Source organism: Gossypium hirsutum, chromosome A09 (genome assembly GCF_007990345.1).
Source record: "Gossypium hirsutum isolate 1008001.06 chromosome A09, Gossypium_hirsutum_v2.1, whole genome shotgun sequence".
Taxonomy (NCBI): Eukaryota; Viridiplantae; Streptophyta; class Magnoliopsida; order Malvales; family Malvaceae; genus Gossypium; species Gossypium hirsutum.
Window position 1 is genome coordinate 70,433,023 of NC_053432.1, and position 26,056 is coordinate 70,459,078.

At 31.0% G+C, this 26,056-nt stretch overlaps 1 protein-coding gene across 1 annotated transcript; it reads left to right on the forward strand.

Moving 5' to 3' along the window:
* Nucleotides 1-2,803: 2,803 nt before the first annotated feature.
* LOC107890319 (alpha carbonic anhydrase 4) lies at nt 2,804-6,550 on the forward strand. The gene is made up of 7 exons (XM_016814786.2): nt 2,804-3,006; nt 5,110-5,327; nt 5,419-5,525; nt 5,639-5,741; nt 5,858-6,019; nt 6,130-6,183; nt 6,246-6,550. The coding sequence occupies exons 1-7, from the start codon at nt 2,901-2,903 to the stop codon at nt 6,333-6,335; spliced, it is 840 nt and encodes a 279-aa protein (XP_016670275.1). The 5' UTR covers nt 2,804-2,900; the 3' UTR covers nt 6,336-6,550.
* Nucleotides 6,551-26,056: the final 19,506 nt, after the last annotated feature.

A 26,056-nucleotide genomic window follows, 5' to 3' on the forward strand; every position in this document is an offset into this window, starting at 1 on the left:
ATTGTGAATATATTGTATAGAATTTATACGGTAAGTAAATGAAAAGAATTGAACAAATATGTTATTGTGTTTGTTATATGACTTGTATAGAATTTATATGGTAAGTAATTGAAAATTTATCTATAAAACAAATAAATGAATACTTATAATTGTTATTGTGATTTTAAGTTTAATTGTTATATTATTAAGTGTTCGGATTATGGAAATACCATTGAGTATACATACTCAGCGTACGGTTTGTTTCCGTGCGCAGGTTTAGTAAAGATAGAACGTTGAATCAGCATCCCAGTTCGATCCCGAATTCATTAAGGTAAAGTGTGTTAATTATTGGTAATGGCATGTACCTAGGATGTTTTATGAGAGTCATTTAGGTTGTAGATGTACTCATGAAATGAGTAAATTATGGTTGGCAACGGTATGTAGTATGAATTTTGAAATTTACTGTTCATATTGGACCGCGAGGGCCCATTAAAGGGACGACATCTTAAAACTAGGATGTGTGTAAATATTTATTTTAATTAATGACCGAAATTGGACTGTACTGATTGGTAATGTCTCGTAACCCTGTTCCGATGACGGTATAGGGTTAGGGGGCGTTACAGTAATAATAATAATAATAATGATAGTAATAATAATAGTAATAATAGAAAATAATAGTAATAGTAATAGTAAAAATAATAATAATAGTAATAATAAATAAATAAATAAATTTTAATAATAAAATAGAAAAATAACTTTAAAAAAAGGACTAAATTGAATTTAAAACAGAAATTCGGGGCAAAACCGAAAGAAATATAAAAAGAAAAGAACCAATTTGCATGCGTGAATAACAAGGAGGAACCAAAAGGGAAATTATTCCTCCCATCCAAAACGCACATTTGCATGGGGGACTAAATTGAAAATGAAATAAACTAATGGGCGAAAATTAAAAAAAAAACTTAATTGCAAAACAATAAAAAAGCGGAAGGGCTAAAAGTGCAATTAGCCCTTTCGATTAAAAGCACGCGTATCCTAGGCTGGAACGGGTCGGGTCGGATGGATAAGACTCAAAACGACGCCGTTTTGGCGTCTGAATTTGAACACCAAAACGACGCCATTTTAGTGTTGCTATATAAACTAAAAAAAATTCAAAAAAAATCATTCCTCTTTCATTTTCCAAAAAAAAATTTGAGAGCTCTCAAACTCTCTCACCCTCTCCGGTCATGGCTCCGGTGCAGGATCACCGTGCCAGCCGGCGGTCGCCGGCGATGGCTTTGCCGTCCACTGTGGCTGGAAAAATAAAAAATATCATTTTTGGTTTTCGACTCCCCAAGCCCAAAAAAGAGTCGTTTTTCATCAGAAACGATGAACCTCGGCCTCCACAGCGGCGCAAACTTGAAAAAGGTAAGATTTAGTCCATTTTCTTTTTTCTTTTCTATTTTCTTTCTTTTTTCCTTTAAAAAAATAAAATAAAATAGAACAAACAAAATGAAAATGAAAAGAACAGAATAAAAAAAACCTTTCAAGTTTTTCTCTGTTTTGATTGCTATCCGTGGGTGTGTAAAAATTACAACTTGTGTAATGGCCTTTTTATAGCCGAAAATATTACAACGTTTTTTTACTACTATTTTGCATTTTCTCTGTGCTGTTGTTTTGTCTTTTTTGCAAGTACAGGGGCCATAGGCCAGCTATGTACGGAGGCTGACGTGGAGGTGGAGGGGAAGCAAGGAAGCATGCGGCTAGGGTTTCCTCCCTTTCTTTTTTTTGGCTGAAAATTAGTTTAGGTTTTGGGCTGTTTGGGCTCTAGGTTTTTTTTAATTTTATTGTGGGCCATATTGGGTTGTAATTGAACTGTTTTAATTATTTTAGTTTATTTATTAGTTTATGACGGGCCGAGCAAAAATGGGTCATTACAGTGATAATTTAAGAATTAAATATGAAAATAAGTAAAATATGAAATCATGAAAGAATGGGCCTGCAAATTTCATTGCGTCCTTGTGAAAATGATATAGGACCCAATATTAACGAGTTTATTCATCTAATTTCTAACATAAATCTCAACTTTTTCTTGATTGGTTAAGCTTAGCCGAATAGTACTGACATGAGACTAACAATAACTTTGACTACATGAAATTCTTTAGACCGAAATAGAAAAGTCATATTTTTCCATAAACGACTTCCAAATTTCATAATGCTACAAGCAATTTCTTTGAAACTTTTTAATTAACTATAAACCCGATTTTAATATAAAATTCAAAAGATTTAACATAGTATATAATCGAAATATAAATCCAAAAAAAAATTGAAAAACAAATCAAACCAAAAAAAATAAAGAATTAATTCGTTTTCAATGATTCAACATGATGAGGCTCGGATGTCAGTTGTTAGAATTGTAAAATAAATCTAAAACAAAACTTAATAAACTAAGATTTATCATGTGAAACCATTAAGAATAAATTAAGAACAAAACTCGATGCGGAAGCGTACTTAAATCCATGAATTCCTTAAAGTTTTTCCGGATCTTGGGGATTTAATCTTCCACATTAGCATACAAGAAATAAATTTAGAGAATATTTGCTCTTTCTTTACTAAAATGGGATATTCGAAAAGATATCTTGTATATAATTTGAGAACCATAACCTTAATATTTATAACTTTAGCATATTAGCCCTAATTCCTAATTAACCCATCATTAATTAGAATTTGATTAGAATTTAATTACTAGAGTATCTACACATATTTGACCTATACTTTATTTAATAATTAAAGCATAAATAGTTAAAAGAATAGTGAAATAGAAAAAGGAAAAAAAAGAAAAAAAAAAGCAGCAGCAGCTTGCCCCACTCTCAGTATAAATATGCCTTCAAAGGAAAATGAATGTTTGTGAGCAAACCGAAACAATAACATAAAACTTAGTGAAAATGAAGTGCGTTTATAGTTATGAAGAACCCATCACATTTTCCATTCTCATCATTTCTTTTCTCTGTTATCTTCTTCCAATAGCCATTGCATCTTTTGCTGAAGTAGGTATGGTTCATCTCTTCTTTCTTTCTTTTTTCTTAATTATAATAAGATATATCAAACCTATATTTTCTAGCTTTTAATAGATTTGAATCCCATTTTTTTGTTCTTGTTTGTATTACTCGCAATATCATCTGTTCACTTTTGTTTTTCCTTGCATGTTTATAAATATTGTCCGCTTGGGAACCTTTGTTTTATTTAATTTTAATGCCTTTTAAGGACAACCTTTTTGTAATTTATTAGAGGTATGAATTTATATATATAGTTAACCAAATAAACCATGTTCAATGGTGCCATTGTATTTTATGAATCATCTATTAATTTCTTTGGCCATATCTTTAATTTGGTCATCTTCTTGTCTCCACCTGTTACCATTCTAACAATTACTCCAACCTAACTGTGACATACTTTAATGGTTAAAGGAAACATATCTTTTCTCTTTTCTTCTTTGTATGTGTTTTCACTACTTGGTACCTAAATTGAAGAGTGATCTTATACATGTACACAGTACACTCAACTATATTATATATATATACTATATATATATACTTAAAGGAACATATCTTCCTATATGTATAAAAATGAGTTTGATTTTTTTTGTTTGTTTGTTTGTTATATTCGGTTCGCCATCAATTTCTCAGCTGCTTTAAGACTTCAGACTTGATCGCTATGATCATAAATCTGGGCTTTTAACCAAACCTTATGTAATTATTCCTCAAAGGATTCCTCAACAAAATATAATCATAGTTTTACAGAGTTAGAAAGTTGCAATGAGGTTCTATTCACAAAAGCCTTAAATGTTTTCCTTCTGTCTGGGTTTTTACTTTTATTTATTCTTTTGAGTGCTAATATCGAAGTTGATTGGAGATTCTCCTGCCAGTACTTGACATTTTATCTTTGTCTACTTTTTAACCTTTTCTTTGTGCTTGATATAAAAAGAAAAGATTGGATTCTCCTGCATGTCTCATTCATCTTATACCTGGTTTTATTTACAAGGAAGATTACTTAATTGCTTCAAAAGTTTGATGCATATTATAATGGAAAAGTCTGTAGTTCATGTTTTAAATTAGTTTTGACATCCTTTGGAAGCAAACTTTGTTCTTTTTTCTTAAATAAAAAAATTAGTGGCACAAAATTTCATAAAAATTAGTGAAAACCCACGTTTTATTTAATTTTAATTCATCCTTTATTATTATGGGTAAATTACATCTAAGGTCATTCAATTAATAGTAAGTTTACACCGGTCACTTAACTTCAAAAAGTTACTAATTGGTCATTCAATTATTTAAAAGTTATAATTTAAGTCATTGGGTTGTTAAGTTGTTAATGGATGTTTAATGGCAGTTAACTCACTATTCATCATAGGGTAAACTATATCCTAGGTCACTCAACTATTAGTAAATTTATAATTTGGTCACTCAATTTCAAAAAAGTTATAAGTTGGTCATTGAACTATTCGAATATTCTAGGGACCACCTTCTTCGCGTAGTTGTGAAGGAAGAAAATATCCTTTCCTATTTACTTTTTTGGGGGGTATTTCTACTGCCTTTGATCTTTGATTGTGGTTGTGGTAATATTTGGTTGTTGGTTCAAGAAAGGGTGTATGAATAGTTTAATTGTGAATTTTCTTAGGTTATGATTTTGATCAAAGGGGAAATGGTGAGTGGGTTAAGAATGAAAGCCAGCCAAGTTGGTTGGATTAGAGGTGAGGCATGGGGCTGACAGCAGCTTTACTAGGACTTGAGGCTTGAGTTATTGTTGATGTTGTTTGGATTATCGGGTTAAGGAGTAATGGTGTAAAGACTAAATGACTAAAGTGTAAACTTATGAATAGTATGGTGATCAAATTGTATATTACTAATAGTTGAGTGACCAAATTATAAATTTATTTGTCCCCACATCTAAAGTTGGTTAGAAAGTTAACAGTTTAGTGACAAATTTATAACTTTTGAATAATTCAATGATCAATTTGTGATTTTTTAAAGTTGAGCGACCAAAGTGTAAAACTTACAACATTTGAGTAACCTTGGATGAAGTTTAACCTATTTTCATTTATTTCCAGTTTTATTTAAATATTAAATCTTGGTTCTTTTTTTCTTCTGAGGACAGGCAACGAATGTCCATTTACTTACAGTGAAGGAAGTGGAAAGGGACCAAAGGAATGGGGGCATCTAAATCCAGATTGGAAACTTTGTGAAACTGGGAAATTGCAGTCTCCAATAGATCTTCTCACCGGAAAACTGCAAGTTCAGCCTAATCTGGGAAAATTGAAAAGGGACTATAAACCAGCTCCTGCTCTTGTCAAGAACCGTGGACATGACATTACGGTAAATTTCTACAACTTTATGCACTCTCAATTTGTAATATGTTGTTGAACATCGATTAATGTGTATTGAGTGATGATGAATTCACCAACAGGTAAGGTGGAAAGGAGAAGCAGGAAAAATTAATATAAATGGCACTGATTATGAACTGCTTCAGTGTCACTGGCATTCACCCTCCGAGCACACATTTAATGAAACCAGGTATATCTCATCTTTATATGCTCTCAGTTTGATGTATTGTATTTTGCTCATCGGCCATCATACATGTAACAGCCGTCCTTTATGTATTTTGGTTCTGTTATTTTGTAAAACAGATATGAGCTGGAGCTTCATTTAGTTCATATAAGTGCTCATCGAGGGATTGCAGTTATTGCAATTGTTTACAAATACGGTCGACCTGATCCCTTCCTCACTAGGGTATGCCTACTCAACAGCTTCCCTTCCCTTGACTGTTTTTAATAGTTCATATACATTTGAAAAAATAAATGATTTGAGGGTACTTTGTAAGTTGTTTTGGTTTCTAATTTGTGCAGCTTTTCCACCACATAAAAACCATTAATGGAAAAGAAGAGAAGCATTTGGGGATGGTTAATCCAGGAGATATAAAATTTGGTAGCAGAAAGTATTTCAGATATATGGGTTCACTTACAGTTCCTCCATGCACTGAGGGTGTTGTTTGGACTGTCATCAAGAAGGTAATTTCAATAGCAGATTTCATAATATTAACTAAACAACAAACATCATCTTACTTTACATTGGTCTTTTTTTCTTTCTTTAGTTAATTTACTGCTGTTTCTTATATTAGGTGAGAACTGCTTCGAGGGACCAAGTAAAGGCTTTAAGGGATGCTGTTCACGACGTAAGTGTTCATTAAATCAAGTTTAGTTGAACCGAAGTACAAATTTTGAGTTTCTTTTTCAGGGATTTGAAGCAAATGCAAGGCCAACTCAACCATTGGATGGAAGACCAGTATTGTTCTATACTCCCAGGATGAATAGCGGCTCCTTTTAGACTTGGAGATTATATTTAAAAAGAAAAATTGCACCTCCTATATCATAATTAATAAAGCATTAATACGGTGGAATAAAACTTCAATTTTCGTTTTCTCCCAATGCTTATGAAGTAAGTTGTGTTTGATTTACTTGTATTACTTTATTTCTATTTCCTGAAAATTTCTATGTTTGTTTTATATACGCCAGTTTTCTAAATTCCAATGTATTTAAATTAAAAGATTTATTAGTTCTATATATATATTAAAAATTGTTTTGTCACCAAGTATGCGTTATAATAGTTAAATATAAAATAAAAATTAATTAATGTAAATTTAAACTTGTTTCAAAATAAGAAAAGAAAAAAAAAAAACAAGTCATCCCCTAAGTTCAGTACATTTTCTCTTTTTAAGTCTTCCTTAGCTTATGTCAATGTAAAGCAGTCATTCCCCAATTACCATGTTTACCCAATTAATTCCTGGATGTTCCCGTCTTTATTCCTTCAACCTCAATTTCAATTTATTCTCAACTCAAAAGTTACATTCACACTTGTTATACCTCGTCAATGGGGACACGTGGCAATATAGAATGCTACATGAGGAGCATACTCCACCCACTACAGATTGGAAGATCACCAGAAGCCTTGTTTCCTCGTTCAACCACCCTGCCAGACGGGAGACAGCTACTTGAGGAAGCCAATCAGCTGCTCTCCAAAATATAGCTACCATTCGTTGTTCCGGGCCTTCTTATAAAAATATGTTTTTTTTAGTCACCAAACCCCATATAAATTTAAATACTTTTGTGCCTCGAATCAGAAAGAATGACAAAATACATTATAGACATTCTTATTTCATCAAGGACATCTACCCCACACATCCCATAATGATGGCCTGATAGTGGTTTGCCACGTGAATGCCACCCAATATGAGACCTCACCAATAAATAGTCCCCAAGATGATAAAGAAGAGGCCGGCACTTTAACATACTTACTTACACTCTACCAATTTACTCCTAGCTTTCACCTCCACCACTTTCATTCTCTCTACTCTCCGACTCTCTGCCCAGATAAGGTGAACTAACCTCTCTCAGCACCATCACTTCCTCCTCCATGTTTCCTCTTTGTTGATCCCACTCATGATATATTTCTTTTCTCCAAAGATTTACTATCTAAACTTTGAAATAATATTATTTCTAATACCGAAAATTTTGTGACGTTATAAGATCTCTAGCCTTTGCCTACTTTCTGATTAAAAAAACTAGAGTCGAATAAAGATTCATTTGCAATTTTTTCCCCCAAACTATCAAGCTTTGGAAGTTTATTCTTGCATATTCTACTTTTTTTCCTTTCATTTTTCTTTGTTGCTTGGAGACTTTACTTTTTACTTTTTTTGATTTAATATTAATATTGACATCAGTTGACAAATCGTCATCCTCACACCTCTTTTACATCTCAAATGCCTTGTTGGAAACTAGAGGCAAATTAAGCCCTCACCTTCGCAAGGATCACCATTAAGCGAGTCCGTCTCAAAGTCATGGATTAGATTATCAACTAGATTCGGGGTAGAGCACAGAACACATATAAACGTCCCGTTCAAATCGAGACCCATCAGCACAAACTGGAGAATGGGCAAAGATGTTGAATATTGTCATTGACCACATAGATAGGGATCTTCCATTCTCCATACCACCAAAATTGGCAGATGAGTTAGTTAATCTCAAACAACATTGCTCCATTTCCAATAGACCACAAAGGCTGCAAGAGGCGACCCCTCCTTGCCCCCTCCATACTAGTCAGAAGGCTATTACATAAAGCTAGCCACAAAAAATTCTGAACTCTCTGTGTCACTCGTACCTTCCGAATTAAATCCCATTTAGTATCCCTATTGTCCCCCATTCAACCTTGGCCAGATAAGAATAAGAATCGGATAAAGAGAACAAACCATTTTTAGAAGCCAACCAAGCACATTAAAACATAAAATCTAAAATTTATAAACGTGCTTATATAAAAAAATATTATTAAAACAATAAAACCATTTAACAGAATTAAATAAGTTTGAATTAAAAAAATAACCAAATTGAACAAATCCTTAGTTCCTCAGTACATGCCAAATGTTATACTATTATTTTATAAAGAGACTATCATGAAAAGATTTGCGCGGAGACACTTCACAACAATTCAATGGTGATCTCCAAATTTTAACTTTACTAATGCAATGTAACAATTCGAGTAGTGTAAGTGAAATCTTTAATAAATTTCAATAACAATATAAAAATAATAAATGAATGATTTTCCATAATTCATCAACATAATTCACTTTTTTCATAGCAAGTAGCAACTTGTGAAGTTTTATAACTCATAAATAAAAATTCACAATTTTCAAATTAGCCCTAGTAATTGCATATGTAGGAAGTACATTCGGGCAAACGAGTATCCAACCGAACACTTAAACAATCAATGAAGAAGAGGCAATGCACTTTTTATAACAATAGCGATACACTGGTGCGTGAATATTTACAACTTAGCCAACCAATGCACCAAATGTACAATGTGCAACAATAACGATATTTTTGGACACTTAAGCAACCTGCATAATACAATAAACAATATTGGGCCTTTATACTTTATGGCATGTCGATTATGTTCAAAAGATTCTGTCACATTTTACGAAATAATTTTATAATTATAAAAACAACTTATAAGTACATTTTTAACTAACATAAATCAATTTCATAAAATAAATTTTTAGAAGTAATACATTTAAAATAACCACAATACAAAGCAATCAAAATTCAAAGATCACAAGTTGAATTTGTAAGCATTTGATGCTTAGAAGCGACCAATCCCCAACAATCCTCGTGGTGAACTGTTCGCCTAACTCTTTTGCTTCAATGTAGAAAAATACACGAATTTATTAAAAATCTAAACTAGCATCTTCATGGCAATTAGTCTAGTTTCAATCTTAAACCAATTTTAATTAGTATGTCCAATATTTATAATTTAATCTACCTAATTTTATTTATTAAGACCCAAATCAATCAAGATTCAACTAATGCTATCCTTATTCTAATCTTGTATATATATTACATTATTTTTTAACTTAATCCTAAATTTAATAATAAGCCAAGCTAATAAATGGGTTCGAAATTTTATCATGGTCCCTATTATAACTAACTTCATTTATTAGCTTAGCAATATGTCTCAAATATTGAAGTAGATTCTATACACAACAGGCTAGAATCTTCCAATAATTACCAAAACCCTTGCTGATTAATGGAACAAGTTTTATTACTAATTAATATAACCTTCAATGAGCAGCAGCAAATAATGGAATCAAGTGGTGGGCCAAAATTTGAAGCAATTGGTTTGAAGATAAATACAGCAACTAAGAGGCAAACATGAAGCAACCCAATTGAAGTTGAAGCGAAAGGCATCAAGAACAACTAGCAAATTGGCAGCAACAAATTGAGATGAATCTGGACGGTAATTGGCAGCAACACAATAACTCAACAGCGTTGTAGCTCAACGCTACATCAATGGCAATTTAAGGCAACAAAAACTGATAGCAAGTAGCACCAAAACAAATGAAATTTTTGGAATTGGTGGCAACAATCGGTGGTGGACGACAAGTAGCAATAGTTGGAGGCTGGCAACTAAAGGAGAGTAAAGAAAGAGAATTGAGGGTTAAGGACTTTTAATTTAAAAAGACTTCTAATCATCAATTAAAATCAAATTATCTTAATAATAATCCTAAATAGAATAAATTATAATTATTCTTATAACATATCACAAAAATCCTAATAAAACTTTAATAAAAATACTATCTAATGAAACTAAATAATAATAACAACCACACATGCGCCCACCTCACATTAAAGACTAATTTGAAAAATAATGATTTGATTATAAGATTGGTCACACATTAATTGTTACAATTTCAATTCATTTTGTAAAATAAACTAAAAATACTAATAAGTCCAAAATACTAAAAATTTAAATTTTATCCTTTTGTCTAAAATTTTTGAAATAAAAAAATTAACTAAACTTATCTCGATTCAACTCGAAACCTAAATTTGAAATTTTTTAGTCATTACAATAAATATAGTATAAATAAAGACAATAAATTTAAAGACTTAAGATTCTCAAAAAAATTAAGACTTCAAGCTGAATCAATTTCCTTTATACTTTAATTTTACTTTTAAGATACAAGAAGTCATAAAACAACAAAGCAAAGTAGTAAAAGTGGCATAGATTGAATCTTATATAAAGAGTGAATGGTTTTAGATCAAAGTATATGTCCGTTAATACATAGTTTATAGCACAAGTTGTGGTTTTCCATAACATAACACTTCTCTATAGATATTTAATTATATTTTTCATTTTGAAACTTTTCAAAAAAAAAAGCGTTATTTCTATATATTAATTCAGATGCAACCTTAGATAAAAAAATTTATTATAATTATTTCAGTGCTTAAGGGTTGATCTTTGGACTATATATAACTTAATAGGTAAGCTCATCTATTTAGTGGGTTAGGTATTTAACTCAATTATGAAGAATTTGTTATACAATACATTTCTTAATGATGTGAGCTTACAATCATTGAGAACATGTAGGAAGGTTGTGGTAAAAAATTGCACTCCTTACAGGCACGGATCAACAGGTCGTCCTCTCCTAGCCAACGGTTCCTACAAAAGTTAATCTTTTGGTCATTGACTCATTGCCAATATCCAAGTGATCCCTCTACAAACCTCCTTCCATACTCTCTGCTTAAGCATTTCCAAAGACGAGAGCAATTCCTATTATGCAGTGAGGTTGGTAGGATACCATCCCATTTGTACTTGGATTTCAAGACTGACCCATAGCTGATCGCTTCTCAAAACTATTTTATTAAATATATTTTAGTGATTTTAATTGGGTAAAAATGTTATTTATCGAATTTTTAAATATATTAATTAATTAATTAGGTTAAATAGTATATACATAATTTTAAAAAAAATACACACACATCTTTAAATCCTCTTATCCTCTAAAATTGTAGGAGACATCTTTATTTAGATGCGGTTTGAATAAAATTAATCTTTTATCTCTATCATACCTTTTTCACAATAAACTTGAATCATTATTTTTAGCACCCAATTTTTCACTGGATGAATTAGATGGAGGTTGGAGTTTTCGAAGCTGTTGTTGGAAGTTCGAAAAGTAGTGTTTGGAATGCACTTCCTGCACAAACAGACTCAAATTCTATGGCATTTCATAATATTTCGAGACCCTGTCGTCCGGATCCAATTACTTCATATTTGGATCATTGAATTGGGATGGCCTGCGCTAATGGTGCTCTGACATTCGAACACTTAGGCTGTAAGGTCACAGCTCCCATCCGTCATGTGTCATAGAATTCATTATCTTTGCACTGGGACCTTACACCTCAAAGATGAGTGTGGACAAACAAGATATTACATTTAAAGAGTAGCTACTAAAAATGCAAGAAATTAGGTTTTATGACATATTAAATGCGGGTGGTGGATAAATTTGGTTATTAATTTTAAAATTCCTTTAAATTTGATATTTCTAATGGTGAGTGAATCAAGGAACCTTTAAACAAAAAGAATCTCAATGGATTACAAGATGTTCCTGTCTAGGTGAAATGAAAAATATTCTACTCTTTAATACCTGATCTCATCATCTCTAAAACATGGTACAAGAACCAGTACATTATTAATGATGATACATCGATCTACCAATGCTATTATTTAAGTTCATGTTGTTTTTCTTTATTATTCATGAATATCAACATTAATATATATAAATAATATTATGCAATGATGCTAATAAGGTTGACACACTTACATTTTAAGTCACATTATACTTTTTTTATTATGTATGGATTCTCCATCAAATTTACTCTAAATTAAATTCACTATATTCGAATATATTTTGGATTTCAATCCAATTGTAATTTATATCTTTTTAGTTTTAGATGCTTGAGTATATATTAATTTTTTATGTCAAAACTCTTTGGATATATAAACAATCTAAAACTATTTCTATAAATTATGGTTATAAATTTAACTTATTAAAATATGGTTATAAATTTAAGGGATAAATATTAAAATTATATATGAATTTTAATTTAATGTGCAATTCAGTTGATGCGTCCTGAACTAACTAAAACTTTGACTAAGTGCACCTCTCAATTAATAGTATAGCTACGGTGAGCAAAGATATCGTTCCCATGAAGACTAAAAGTACTAGTAATTAACGTCTTTCTATATTTAACCGATAAATTCGAGTGATTGATTAAAAATTAAAACTAACTAAATTAATTAACTAACGAACACAGCAAATAAACGATTAACAACCAAAAAGCAAAACAATGCCCATGAAAGAATTCATCTAGATTTCATCTGTTACTATTGTTAGAATTAAGTGACTCGAATCCTTATTTAAATAAAATACAGTGGTAAAATAAAATAAAATAAGAATCCATATAGAATTACACTTCTTTTATTTTATTTTAGAATAAGGTTTTTTAAACCTTATTAAATTCCATATATTTGATATTTATTAGAATAAGGTGTTTCAGTCTTACTAGAATATGGCTTTACAAGCCTATAAATAGAAGTCTATTCCTCTTGTAATTAATTCGAATTCGACATACTGAATTTTCTTCTCCTCTGCTAGTGGTTTTTTTCCCGAAAGGGTTTCCACGTAAAAATCTGTGTGTTCTTTATTTTATTTTATTTTATTTTATTTTATTTTCACAAATTGGATTTAGAGCTTCCGGGTTATTCACTCGATCACGGTAATGGCATCTTTAAAGTATGAAATTTCACTGTTGGATCGCAACACCAAATTTGCGTTGTGGCAGATTAAGATACAAGCAGTTCTTGCACAGATGGGATGCCCTGCTAGGGATAGATAAGATGCGTTCGATATTAACAGATGAAGAGAAGAAGCGTAAGGATCGAAAGGCGTTAACACAATTATATCTGCATTTGTCCAACGAAATTCTGCAGGATGTGATGAAAGTGAAGATTGTCGTTGCATTATGGAAGAGGCTAGAACAAATATGTATGTCGAAAACTCTAACAAGCAAGTTGCATATGAAGCAGCGTCTTTATACTCATCGTTTGGAAGAAGATGCGTCTGTACACGAACACTTAACAATGTTTAAAGAAATTTTCTCAAACTTGGATGACATGGAGGTTTAGTATGATAAGGAAGATCTAGGGTTGATTCTACTTTGTTCGTTGCCCCCGTCTTATTCAACCTTTAGAGACACGATTTTATATAGCCGCGAGTCTCTCACATTTGATGAGGTTTATGATTCTTTAACCTCGTATGATAAGATGAAACATCTTATGGTTAAACCCGACTCTCAGGGAGAGGGTCTCATTGTTCGTGGGAGATAAGATCGAAATACTGATGATGATCGTGGTAGGACACAAGAACGGAATCCTCGTGGTAAATTTAAGGGTAGATCAAAGTCTTCAAATAGAGGTAAAACTTGTAACTTCTACAAGAAGAAAAGGCACATTAAATCTGAGTGCTATAAGCTACAGAACAAGATTAAAAGGGAGACTGCAAATCAAAAGGGAAAACAACCAGAAAATTCCGGTGAAGCTGATGTTGTAGAAGGCTTCAGCGATGGTGAACTTCTAGTCGCTTCTGTCAATGATTCTAAAGTAAGCGATGAGTGGATACTTGATTCAGGCTGCACCTTCCACATGAGTCCTAATCGGGATTGGTTTACAACTTACAAAACAGTGTTTGAAGGTATTGTTTTGATGGGAATTAATGCTTCATGTAAAATCGCAGGAACAATTAAAGTTAAGATGTTTGATAGAGTTGTCAGAACACTTAGTGATGTACGACATGTTCCAGAATTGAAAAGATATTTAATTTCGTTGAGTACTCTTGATTCAAAAGGGTATAGATACACAGCAGAAAGTAGGGTTTTAAAGATTTCCAAAGGTTCCCTTCTTGTGATAAAAGGGCAGAGAAAGATTGCCAAGTTATATGTTTTGCAGGGTTCTACTGTTACTGGTGATGCAGCTGTCGCTTCTTCTTCCTTGTCAGATGATGATATTACTAAACTTTGGCATATGCGCCTAGGGCATATGAGTGAGAATGGCATGGCAAAATTGAGCAAAAGAGGACTTCTTGATGGGCAAGGAATTTACAAACTGAATTTCTGTGAGCATTGTGTTTTTGGGAAGCAAAAAAGAGTTCGATTCACCAGAGGAATCCATAACACGAAGGAAACGTTAGAGTATATTCATTCTGATCTGTGGGGGCCATCCAGAGTGCCTTCGAGAGGTGGAGCTAATTATATGCTAACCTTTATTGATGATTTTTCCAGAAAAGTTTGGGCATTCTTCTTGAAGCAGAAAAGTGATGTGTTTTCCGCATTTAAGTCTTGGAAAATTATGATTGAAGAACAGACTGGAAAACAAATAAAATACTTTCGTACAAACAATGGATTAGAGTTCTGTTCTGATAAGTTTAATAGATTGTACAAGTTACAAGGGATCGTGAGACACTTGACAGTTTGCCATACTCCACAGCAAAATGGCGTTACAGAACGAATGAACAGAATAATCATGGAGAAGGTTCGATGTATGTTGTCAAATGGCAACTTATCAAAGTCATTTTGGACCGAAGCAGCCTCTACTGTATGTTTTTTGATCAACTGATCCCCATCCGTTGCCATTGAGAAAAAGACTCCACAAGAGGTATGGTCTGGTAATCTTCCTAATTATTCTGATTTAAAGATCTTTAGGTGTCCTGTGTATGCTCATGTTGATAATGGAAAATTGGAACCGAGATCAATTAAATGTGTTTTTCTTGGTTATAAATCTGGTGTAAAGGGTATAAGTTATGGTGTCCTGAAAATAGAAAAGTTGTGATTAGTAGAAATGTTGTTTTTGATGAAACTGCTATGCTACCTAACTTATCTCTTAAAGACTCTTCCAATAAAGAAAATCAAAAGCAAGAGGAGCATCAGATTAATACAGAGTCGACTCCTCAAGCCAGTACAAAAATTGAGAATAGAGTTGCTTCTTCACCGCAATACTTTATCACTAAAAACAGAACTAGAAGAGAAATTAAACCTCTAAAGAAGTATGCCGAGGCTGATCTAGTTACTTATGCTTTAAACGTGGCTGAAGATATAGATGCGAATCAAGAACCATCTAATTATTCTGAGGCAATTAGTTGTGAAGACTCAGAAAAGTGGATGTTTGCTATGCAAGAGGAGATGGAATCACTCCACAAAAATAGAACATGGGATCTTGTGAAACTTCTTAAAGGTAAAAAGGTTGTTCATTGTAAATGGGTGTTTAAAAAAAAGAAGTGACTCCAGGAGTTGAAGAACCCAGTTATAAAGTAAGGCTTGTTGCAAAGGGTTACAGTCAAATTCCAGGAGTGGACTTCACAGATGTGTTCTCCCCAGTTGTTAAGCATAGTTCGATTCGAGCTTTGCTTGGTATTGTGGATATGCATGACTTGGAGCTTGAGAAGTTATATGTAAAAATTGCATTTTTGCATGGAGAACTTGAGGTGGATATTTACATCTAACAACCAGAGGGTTTTACAGTAAGAGAACTATGTTTGCTTGCTGAAAAAGTCTCTTTACGGTTTGAAACAGTCACCAAGATAGTGGTACAAGAGGTTTGATTCCTTTATGAATTCTCATAATTTCAAAAGAAGTAGTTTTGACAATCGTGTTTACTTTAAGAAAAATAGTGATGGTTCTTTTGTGTATCTACTTCTTTATGTTGATGACATATTGATAGCAGCAAAAGATAAAGGAGAGATAAGAAAGGTCAAAACCCAACTAAGTGAAGAATTTGATATGAAAGATTTAGGACCAGCAAAGAAGATACTTGGTATGGAGATTCTCAGAAATAGAAAAGCAAGTAAATTGTACCTAAGTCAGAAGTGGTACATTGAGAAAGTTCTTTGCAGGTTCAATATGCAGAGTGCTAAGCCGTTAGTACTCCTTTAGCAGCCCATTTCAGACTTTCATCGGCTTTGTCTCCACAATCAGATGATGAGATTGAGTACATGTCACATGTTTCATACTCTAATGCAGTGGGATCTCTCATGTATGCTATGGTTTGTTCACGTCCAGATTTATCATATACAGTTAGTGCAGTTAGCAGATATATGGCGAATCCCGGTAAAGAACATTGGAAAGCAGTTCAGTGGATTTTAAGATATTTACGAGGAACTACTGATGTTTGCTTACAGTTTGGAAGAACTAGATATGAAGTAATTGGGTATGTTGATGCTGATTTTGCTAGAGACTTTGATAGAAGAAGATCTCTCACAGGTTATGTCTTTACAATCGGAAGTTGTGCAATTAGTTCGAAAGCCACTTGGCAAACTACAGTCGCTTTATCTACCACTGAAGCTGAGTACATGGCGATTACTGAGGCTTGTAAAGAAGCTATTTGGTTGAAAGGACTCTTTAGTAAACTCAATGAAGACCTTCAAATCAGCATAGTATTTTGTGACAGTCAGAGTGCCATCTTTCTTACAAAAGATCAAATGTTTCATGAGAGAACAAAACAGATTGATGTTCGGTATCATTTTGTTCGTGATATTATTGCTCGTGGTGATATTGTTGTGAGCAAAATTAGTACTCATGAAAATCCTGCAGATATGATGACTAAGTGATAAACCGTAATTTATACATATTTTTATACCATGCTTAACTCATTTTATGGATGATTTTTCCTTAGAATTGGTGAATTCGATGTTCCTAATGCCTTAATTTCATGTTTTATACTTAGGAGAGCATAGGAGAGCGAAAGGAACGAGAAATAGGCCAAAAACGGAGAAAATGGGTCAAAGTACGAAATTAACATGACCTGGACCTCCTCACACGGGCAGACCACACGGCCGTGTCAATTTGGCAGGCTCGAGCATAGCCTGAAGTAATTGCACACGGGCGTGTCACACAGGCGTGTCCCTGCCGAGCCCAAGTTGAGTCCAATTCGGAAAAGGCTAATTTTGAGGGCTCTTAGGTATTCCAAAGCCTATAAATACACCCTAGAGGAAGAAGAAAAGGGAGACAAAGAATAGGGAGTAAGTAATTACTCCAAGAAAATCGATTGATCCATCTCAGAAGCTAGATTCATCATCAAGACTGAAGATCTCTCCTCAATTTCCCCTTCAGGAGTTTTGGGTTTTCTTTATGTTTTATAGTCTTTATTATTCTGATATGTTTTCTTATTTAGTTATGAACTAAAACCCCTAAATACCTAAGGGGAATGAAACCTAAGACAAATCTTGTTATTATTTTCTGAATTGTATGATAAATATTTAACTTGTTCTTAATTATGTGTTCTTAATTCTTGTTTTGATATCCCAGGATACTGATTCAAAATAAGCTTTTATTCAGAGGAGGAATAGACCCTGTCTAAGAGTACATTTATCATAATTAAGCAGAGTTGTTTGTGGGCCTAGACATAGGGTGACAAGATTTTGCCATATTAGGGTGAAACCTAATAAGGGGATCCATAGATCGAGTTAATGCAATCCTAGGGTGTTAATTAGAGTCAATTATTCAATCTAGGGATTAGACATTATTAGTCTTGAATAGGGATAATAACATAACTTAGGGATCTTTACGGAACAAGTTAAATGAATAAATCGTCCGATTCGGAGCCAGAATAACAAGTACAGTCTAGGTGGATTTTTCCTTAGGTATTGTATTAATTCAATCGATTTTCCCAAAAGCAATTCCCCAATTCTATTCTTTGTGAGTTCTTAGTTTAGATAATTAGTTAGTTAAAACAAAACCTCTTTATTCTTAGGTTAGATAATAAAAAGACAATCATTACTAATACTTTTAGTTCCTTTGGGTTCGACAATCCGGTCTTGCTAAAACTATACTACTGTTCGATAGGTACATTTGCCTACATCGCTATAATAGTTAGTTTCAAGAACGATTAATTATTAATATTTTAAACCTATCACGAAATCACGCGATCACTAAGTCACTTCCTATAACCAAGTTTGAGCATTGCTTAGACTTGGTTGCTGTTCATTGTTGAAGTAAAACCCTTAAGGGGTTTTATGGAAGAGGTGGAGAACTTGTTCGTTGAGAGTTTGCGATGAAGAACTTGTTCATTGAGAATTCGTGTCAAGGTGGAGATAGTTAGAATTAAGTGACTCGAATCCTTATTTAAATAAAATACAGTGGTAAAATAAAATAAAAGAAGAATCCATATAGAATTACACTTCTTTTATTTTATTTTAGAATAAGGTTTTTTAAACATTATTAAATTCCATATATTTGATATTTATTAGAATAAGGTGTTTCAGTCTTACTAGAATATACAAAGCCTATAAATAGATATAGTCTATTCCTCTTGTAATTAATTCAAATTCGACATAGTGAATTTTCTTCTTCTCTGCCATTGGTTTTTTTCCCGAAAGGGTTTCCACGTAAAAATCTGTGTGTTCTTTATTTTATTTTATTTTATTTTATTTTCACAACTATCAATCTAAATTATGCAATTTCTTCACTTAATATCTTGATCCTTAGAATCCCCTAAATTATGCTAATATCTCTTTTGAGAATAAGAGCAACTAACTCTAGGTTGATTAATTGAAATTTCTTTCTAATTAAAACTCCTATTATCGCATTAACTCGATGTCGAAACCATTTTTTGAAAACGGGGTCGACTTTGATTTTGAAAACGAAAAAAAACAAACAATGGGAGTTGCCATCAATCTTTTTTATGAGGTGTGATCGGATCACCTTGTGATTAATCGTTTTAATAAAGCGTTTTGATTTACTAAAACAATAGTTTTGGTCTACGAAATTTGAGAAAACGGGTTCGGGAGTCGGTTAAGCATGAGGAAGGATTAGCACCCTCGTAACGCCCAAAATTCGTACCTAATTAATTAATTAATGTCTTAACATCGAAAGTTAAAAACTCGAAAAGAATTTAAAATATGATCCTCTTTTTTTATTAACGTTGACTTAAATAAAAAGCTTGAATAGATTAAAACGAGCATTAAAGACCCTCTCGTCTCGAGATAACAAAATGTCACATCTGATAAATTAGGACACGACATTTGAACCCTCGGAAATAAGCTTGCCTTTAAATTGTTTTATTTTAAAATTTATACTTTGATTTTTAAAAGGATATTCGGTTGTTTAGATCCAACTAGAAAAAATCGAAACCCCGTAAGTTAGGGGACGACCTTCTCGAATTTCTAAATACGGAATATTGCTTTTACTTTTATTTAAAATTCATGTATTTTGAAATTTAAAAGGATATTTGGCTATTTAGATTCAACGAGAGAAATCAAAACCCTGTAAGTTAGTGCACGACTTTCTCGAGTCTCTAAAATTCGAAACATTGTCTTATTTTGAAAACCTTCCTTTTTTGAATAATATCAAGTGTTTTACTTAAACGAAATGTATTTTTTTATTTTAAAACCATAATATGCGAATAAAATTATTGCGCAAATGACAATGAATATACTAATAAGAACGATTTACGAAAGTTGCATAGTGTACACTATTTTAATGATATGAACAATCAAAGATAAATGAAATGAATAATAACAATGATAATAGTAAAAAAGCACTCACATGAAAGGACAATACCAACTAAAAAAAGTAAAGACAGAGACATGAATAAAATAAATACATAAATAAATGTAATAGAAAGTGGTTTATATAAAAAAAATGAAAATAAAGAACCCAAATTAAAATATAAATGAGATTAAAGCTATAATTTGTAGTGACATATATAAATAAAAGATAATAATAATAGATAAATTAATAATAGGAATAATATGTACAAGTAAAAAAACATAAATAATCTAATTTTTAAAAGGTATAAAAAGGGGTAACAAATAGATGAAAAGATGATAATAAAATAATAATAATGGATAATAAAAAAATCAATAAAAAGGAAGGTAAAAATAAATAAATAATCGATAAAATGCAAGAAAAAAAAAGAAGAAGAAAAGAAATGAAAGAACAATAGATAAATGAATAAAAGAATTAAGATAAAAATAAATGAATAATATATGATAAATATATGGATACTAATAAAATAATAATAAATAAAATAATGGTCATGGTAATAGAGACACAAAAAGAAAATAAAATAAAAAGAGATAAAAAAATTAAAAAAAAGGGCACGATAAAGGAAAGTAAAATAAAAAGGTTTTAAATATTGAAAGACGTGAAAAACGATAGATAAGTAAATGAATAAAATAAATAAATAAAGGACTATATTGAAATCAGAATAAAATTAGAGGTAAAAATTGTAATAAATTTAATAATAACAGTGAAATAGGACTTAAATAAAACGCGCGTAAAGGGGTAAGGACTTAACGGAGAATTATCCCTCGTCCCTAAAATAGCACCGTTCTTCATAGGACCAAATTGAAGTAAAAATAAAATTACAAGGCAAATTTTAAAAAAGAAAAAAAACTAGATTGCAAACTTATTAAAAAGCGGAAGGGCTAAAAGTGCAATTAGACCCATCCACAAAAAACACTCGAATCCTAAGGTTGGAGCGGGTTGGGTCGGACCTATTAAGCCAAATCGCCGCTATTTTGGCATTAAGAACTTTGAGTGAAACGACGTCGTTTCACATATACTATTTAAATCAATTTTTTCCTTCAAAATTCATTTTAGCCTTCTTCTTTAAAAAAAACAACAAAAATCTCTCAAACCCCTCCCCTTTTCCTATATCCAGTCGCCGGACCACAGTGGCGGCCGTCGGTCGAGGTCGCTGGTGACGGCGCCGCCATCCACGGTGGCCGAAAAAAAAATTAGAAAAATAAAATAAGCAAAAAAATGAAAATAAATGCAGAATAAAAGACCACCTTTTTCTTTTTTCTGTTTTGATTTCTTTGTGTATATTCGTAAAAAAAAAGGGAGCCTAATACATTGTTCATGGTTTTTTTTATAGCCGAAAGCAAAGAAAAAATAAAAATAAAAATAGAATCTTTTTTGTTTTTCTCTGTATTTGTTGTTGTCTTCTTGTGTCCGTATAGGTAGGGTGGCCATACGCGACGCTGACGTGGAGGTACGAACTCGTGGAGGAGGAGGTTGTTAGGGATTAGGGTTTGCTGAACATGTTGTTTAGGTTTTAGGCCCTTTTGGGCTTAGGGTTTAGTTGGGTTGTTTGGGGTTTGGGTTTGGTTTTGTTTGGGTTTTGATTGGGCTAGGGTCTTGGGTTTTAATTTGTAAATGGACTTTGGACTGTTTGTTTATTTATGTTTATTTTGGGTTTTTGTATAGGCCTAGGAAAAATTGGGTCATTACACTCGATATATGAATTCTCCTATTAGATTTGATTCTAATCCAGTAGGTTAATATCATCTTATTTTAGGATTGCATGCAACTCCATTCAATTACACTAGATCTATTCTTAAACAAGGTCTATTACTCATTTGATTTAAGCACATCCCACATGAATCAAAAATGTAGAAATATCAAACCAAGAATTAAGCACACATAATTAAGAACAATATCTAAGCATTTATTGCGTAAAATAAAAACCAAAAGACAGAATTTATCATAGGGTTCATCTCCCTTAGGTATTTAAAAAAATTAGTTCATGCTTTCAAATAAAAACAACCAAGAGGCAATATAACCGAAAGAGATAAAGAAACTCATGATAATCTCCTAATAAATCAACTGGAACTCTTCAATCTTGACGGAAATCTGCTTTAGAATTGATTTCAATGATGTTTTTCAAGTTGTTTTCTTGAATATTCTATGATGACTCACTCTTATCTTCTTATTTTTTATAATATATACGTCCTAAAATGTCCGAAAAACCTAAAAATAGTATTTTTCCTGCAGTTTAGGGTGCAAATTCGCGAAATCAATACGGTCTGCCACATGGTCATGTGGCATCTTGTGTGGCTCACACGGTTGTGTGGAAGGGGTCAACCTGTGTGGCTCCTGTACCTTGCTCTGATTTTTTGATTTTTGCTCGTTTTTCACTCCTTTTGTTCCCAAATGCTCTCCTAAGAATAAAAGCATGAATTTAAAGGATTAAGAGCATAAAATTCACCATTAACATCGAATAATCACCCAAAATCACATTAAGAATATAGGATTAAAACATGTTACTTTTAGCTCTTATCATCAGTACATAAAATTTGATTCATGTAATTATAAAGATAAAACTTTGAATGCAGTTCAAATGCATAAATAAAATTTTAATTTTGATTCTATTGTGAACATTTAAAGTAATACATCAATGCATTTTTATGATGCTTAAGTATAATCATTTGTGCATGCAATATATAAACTTAAAAGGGTATTATATCGATAATGGTATTAGTGATTTGTGAAAATTGAATCTAATTAAAATGTCATGTATAAAATTGCACAAAGTCAAAATTTGTGTATGACATGACACATTAGACCGAAGTTTATATATAATTTTAAGATTTATCCCTAAATTTAATTTATTGAAATTTAGTATAGAATTCAAATTATATATATTATAGTAAGGTTTTCTTTAAAAAGAAAAATAAGATATTGTTAAAATATTAACAAGTGACACAATTTTATATCTAGAAAATAAGTCGAGTGGTTATCTATAAAGCTATATACCTTTTCTATTTACTAATTTAGTCCTTACAGTTTTATAATTATTCTTAATTCAGAAATAATTTAGCAATATTATCTATACTAGTCGCTATAAATATCTTTTCAATTACTTATGAAATTTGTCTTATTTTTCCCTTTTCACTAATAAAATCTTACTTCTATGAAATTTAAACATTTTAAACTATATGATCTTACTACTTAACATATAACTTTAATTAATTGATTGACAAATTTTATTATTATATTTAAATTTTTAACTAATAAATATTAAAAACTATATTTTATAAATTTAACTAAGCATTAAAATTTTATCTAATTTATATTAAAAAAACTACACCTATTTTTAGATATCACATGTAAATTAAATTAAAATATAAGAAATACATGTTTCAAACTATATTTTCTAATTTAAATAAATTAACTCAATTGTTTTCTAAATCGAATTAGAATAAATAATAAATTTAATATTATTTTAATATTTAGATAATCTTATTCAAAAGTATAAATTTATAATCAAACAAAAAGATTAAGTATTATTATAAAATGTTTTATAATCGATAGATAAATAACATTAGTATATGTTAGAGCTCTTTTAAAAAATTTGCTATCAAAATGTTAAATTAATATTGTAGTTATATATAATTTTTTTTAAAATGAATTTTTTATTTCTATTTAAAATTTTAAAATAGTATATTATCATTGTTTGACTTTGAATATATTATCGTAACGAGTAATTAATTCAAGTTTATTTTAAATATTAAAATTTTATTTATGATTTATATTGATAATAATACAAACTAATTATAAAAATTAAACATTTATGTTATTTTATTTATATTTTACAATCATAGTATTTTCGAATTATTACAAATTTTGTAAATATTTTTAAAAAATAAATATAATATATTTTAATTGATGAATTGTTGTATAATGACAGACCTTATGAGTTAATTCTTTTACACACTTTTTACTTGGTGTAGCTTGTTACATGGGTCTTGAGTGGAAATTTGGTTTCCTTCTGGGTATGCACCCCTGATTGCATATTCAGCTCTTGTTACAGTTGTTACTATTGTTTTCTTGATCTATCCAATTGGTCGAGGAAGTTTTTCTGATGGTATGCCCTAAGAATCTCTGGCACTTTTAACTTCATGATTGTATTCTAGATTGAACACAACATCCTTATGCATCCGTTTTATATATTAGGCGTAGTTGATGTATTCGGCGGCTCCCTATTCAATGCTATGCATGCTTCCTTGGTAACCTCTAGCTTGATTAGGGAAACCACAGAAAATGAATCCACTAATGAAGGTTACAAATTCGGTCAAGAAGAAGAAACCTATAATATCATAGTTGCTCATTGTTTTACAATCAAATTCATTTATTGCAAACAAGTTGAAGATAAAATGGTTAGTTTTAATTAGAGTGGAAGATATGTTAACTAATTTAATTAATGATTTTTAATTGTAGAAACATTAAGATAACAAAATAAAAGTCAATTACGCCTAATTCGAAGCATAGGGCATAATGGCTGTACCCAAATTGTAGTTAGTGAAGCATTAATAAGTTAACAGAAAATTAATGGATTAAAAATGAGTTGAAAGAAAAAGTCCAAAATAGATACGTAGTTAGAAAAGATAGAAGAAATTTCCAAACCAATACTGGGAGGTGTTTGATATTTTATTCCATCCATAAGACTAATTTGTCAAAACAAAAATCATTTATCAATATTGCTAGGTAATATTCCATAGCTTAGGGTAAATGAATTTTTTTTGTGTGTGTGTGTGTTAAGGTGATAAAAGCAACAGCTTTGTTCCCTCTATTTTGTTATTATGATATAAACATAAAAATATGTACCAAAAATGTAAATATAAAATTTATATTTAAAATTAAAATTAAAATAATCTATAGAAATTATTAAAAATTAAACAAAATATAATATGTAGCGACGTAAAAATTTCGGTTTGGGGTCGCTAATTGTGGCGATCTAGTGAAAAAGTTTGAAAACTGAAGTTCGATTTTGAAATAAAAAGGAGTCGCCACCGATCCTTTTTTATAGGTGTGATCGGACACCTATTAGATCTATTTTTAAAACGAAAGAAGGCTAAGTTCAGGTCTACGTCGAAATCCAGAGAAAAGGTAGGGCTCGGGAGTCGGTTACGCGCGAGGAAGGTATTAGCACCCTCGCGACGCCCAAAATTGGTATCTCATAAACACGTGTTGTCTTGATTTTCAAAAATACGAGTTCAATGTAAAATTTTAATCATAATCCGATTAAAAGAACGAGAAATTTTAGTCTACTCCGTTTTTTTGAGAATGGTATATCGCTTTAACACGAGTCAATTGACGTTCACCCAACATAGCGATGAACTCGATGACTTAATGTTAAATCGGTATATTGTCTTGATTATTGAAATTGATTTAAATCATGAATAAGAATATTTTTCGAAATAATGCAAAGTAAAATAATATGAAATAAAAATCAATAAATGAAAGAGCTATGAATATATTGAAACAAATAATCGAGGTGACAATAATATTAGAAAAGATGAAGGTATAATGTAATAATAGAATTGAACACGAAATGAAAATAATGAATGTATACACGTAATAATAATATTAAGAATGCGTGCGTAAGATGATATATGTATATTTAGCAATATTAATAATCCATACAACACACATAGAACATATACAGTATATGCATACCTTAGAAATGATAAGAATAATAATAAAACTATTTTGTACACTACATAAATACATACACACATATATATAGATATATAAACAATAGTATATACAATATAATATTAGAAATATGTGTATAATAGTGTAAAAGAAAAATATAACTAATAATATTAAAATATATACAATGATATATACAAAATATAATATTAAAAATTTCTATACATAACGTATGAGTAAAATACGTATAATAGTAAAACATTTACATATTATATACATATTAGAAATAAATAACAACTAACAATAATACTATTAGAAATATAATGAAGCATATGTATTAAAAATAAATATAATATAATAGTAATATTAAAATAAAGTTATTAAAATAATACTATATATAAATGTACGAATATATACATATATAATATACATATATTAATATTAATATTA

Coding starts and splice junctions, on each gene's coding strand:
- LOC107890319 (XM_016814786.2), top strand. CDS start 2,901: ATGAAGTGCGTTTATAGTTATGAAGAACCCATCACATTTTCCATTCTC. Junction 3,007..5,109: donor TGCATCTTTTGCTGAAGTAG/GTATGGTTCATC, acceptor TTCTGAGGACAG/GCAACGAATGTCCATTTACT. Junction 6,184..6,245: donor TAAGGGATGCTGTTCACGAC/GTAAGTGTTCAT, acceptor TTTCTTTTTCAG/GGATTTGAAGCAAATGCAAG.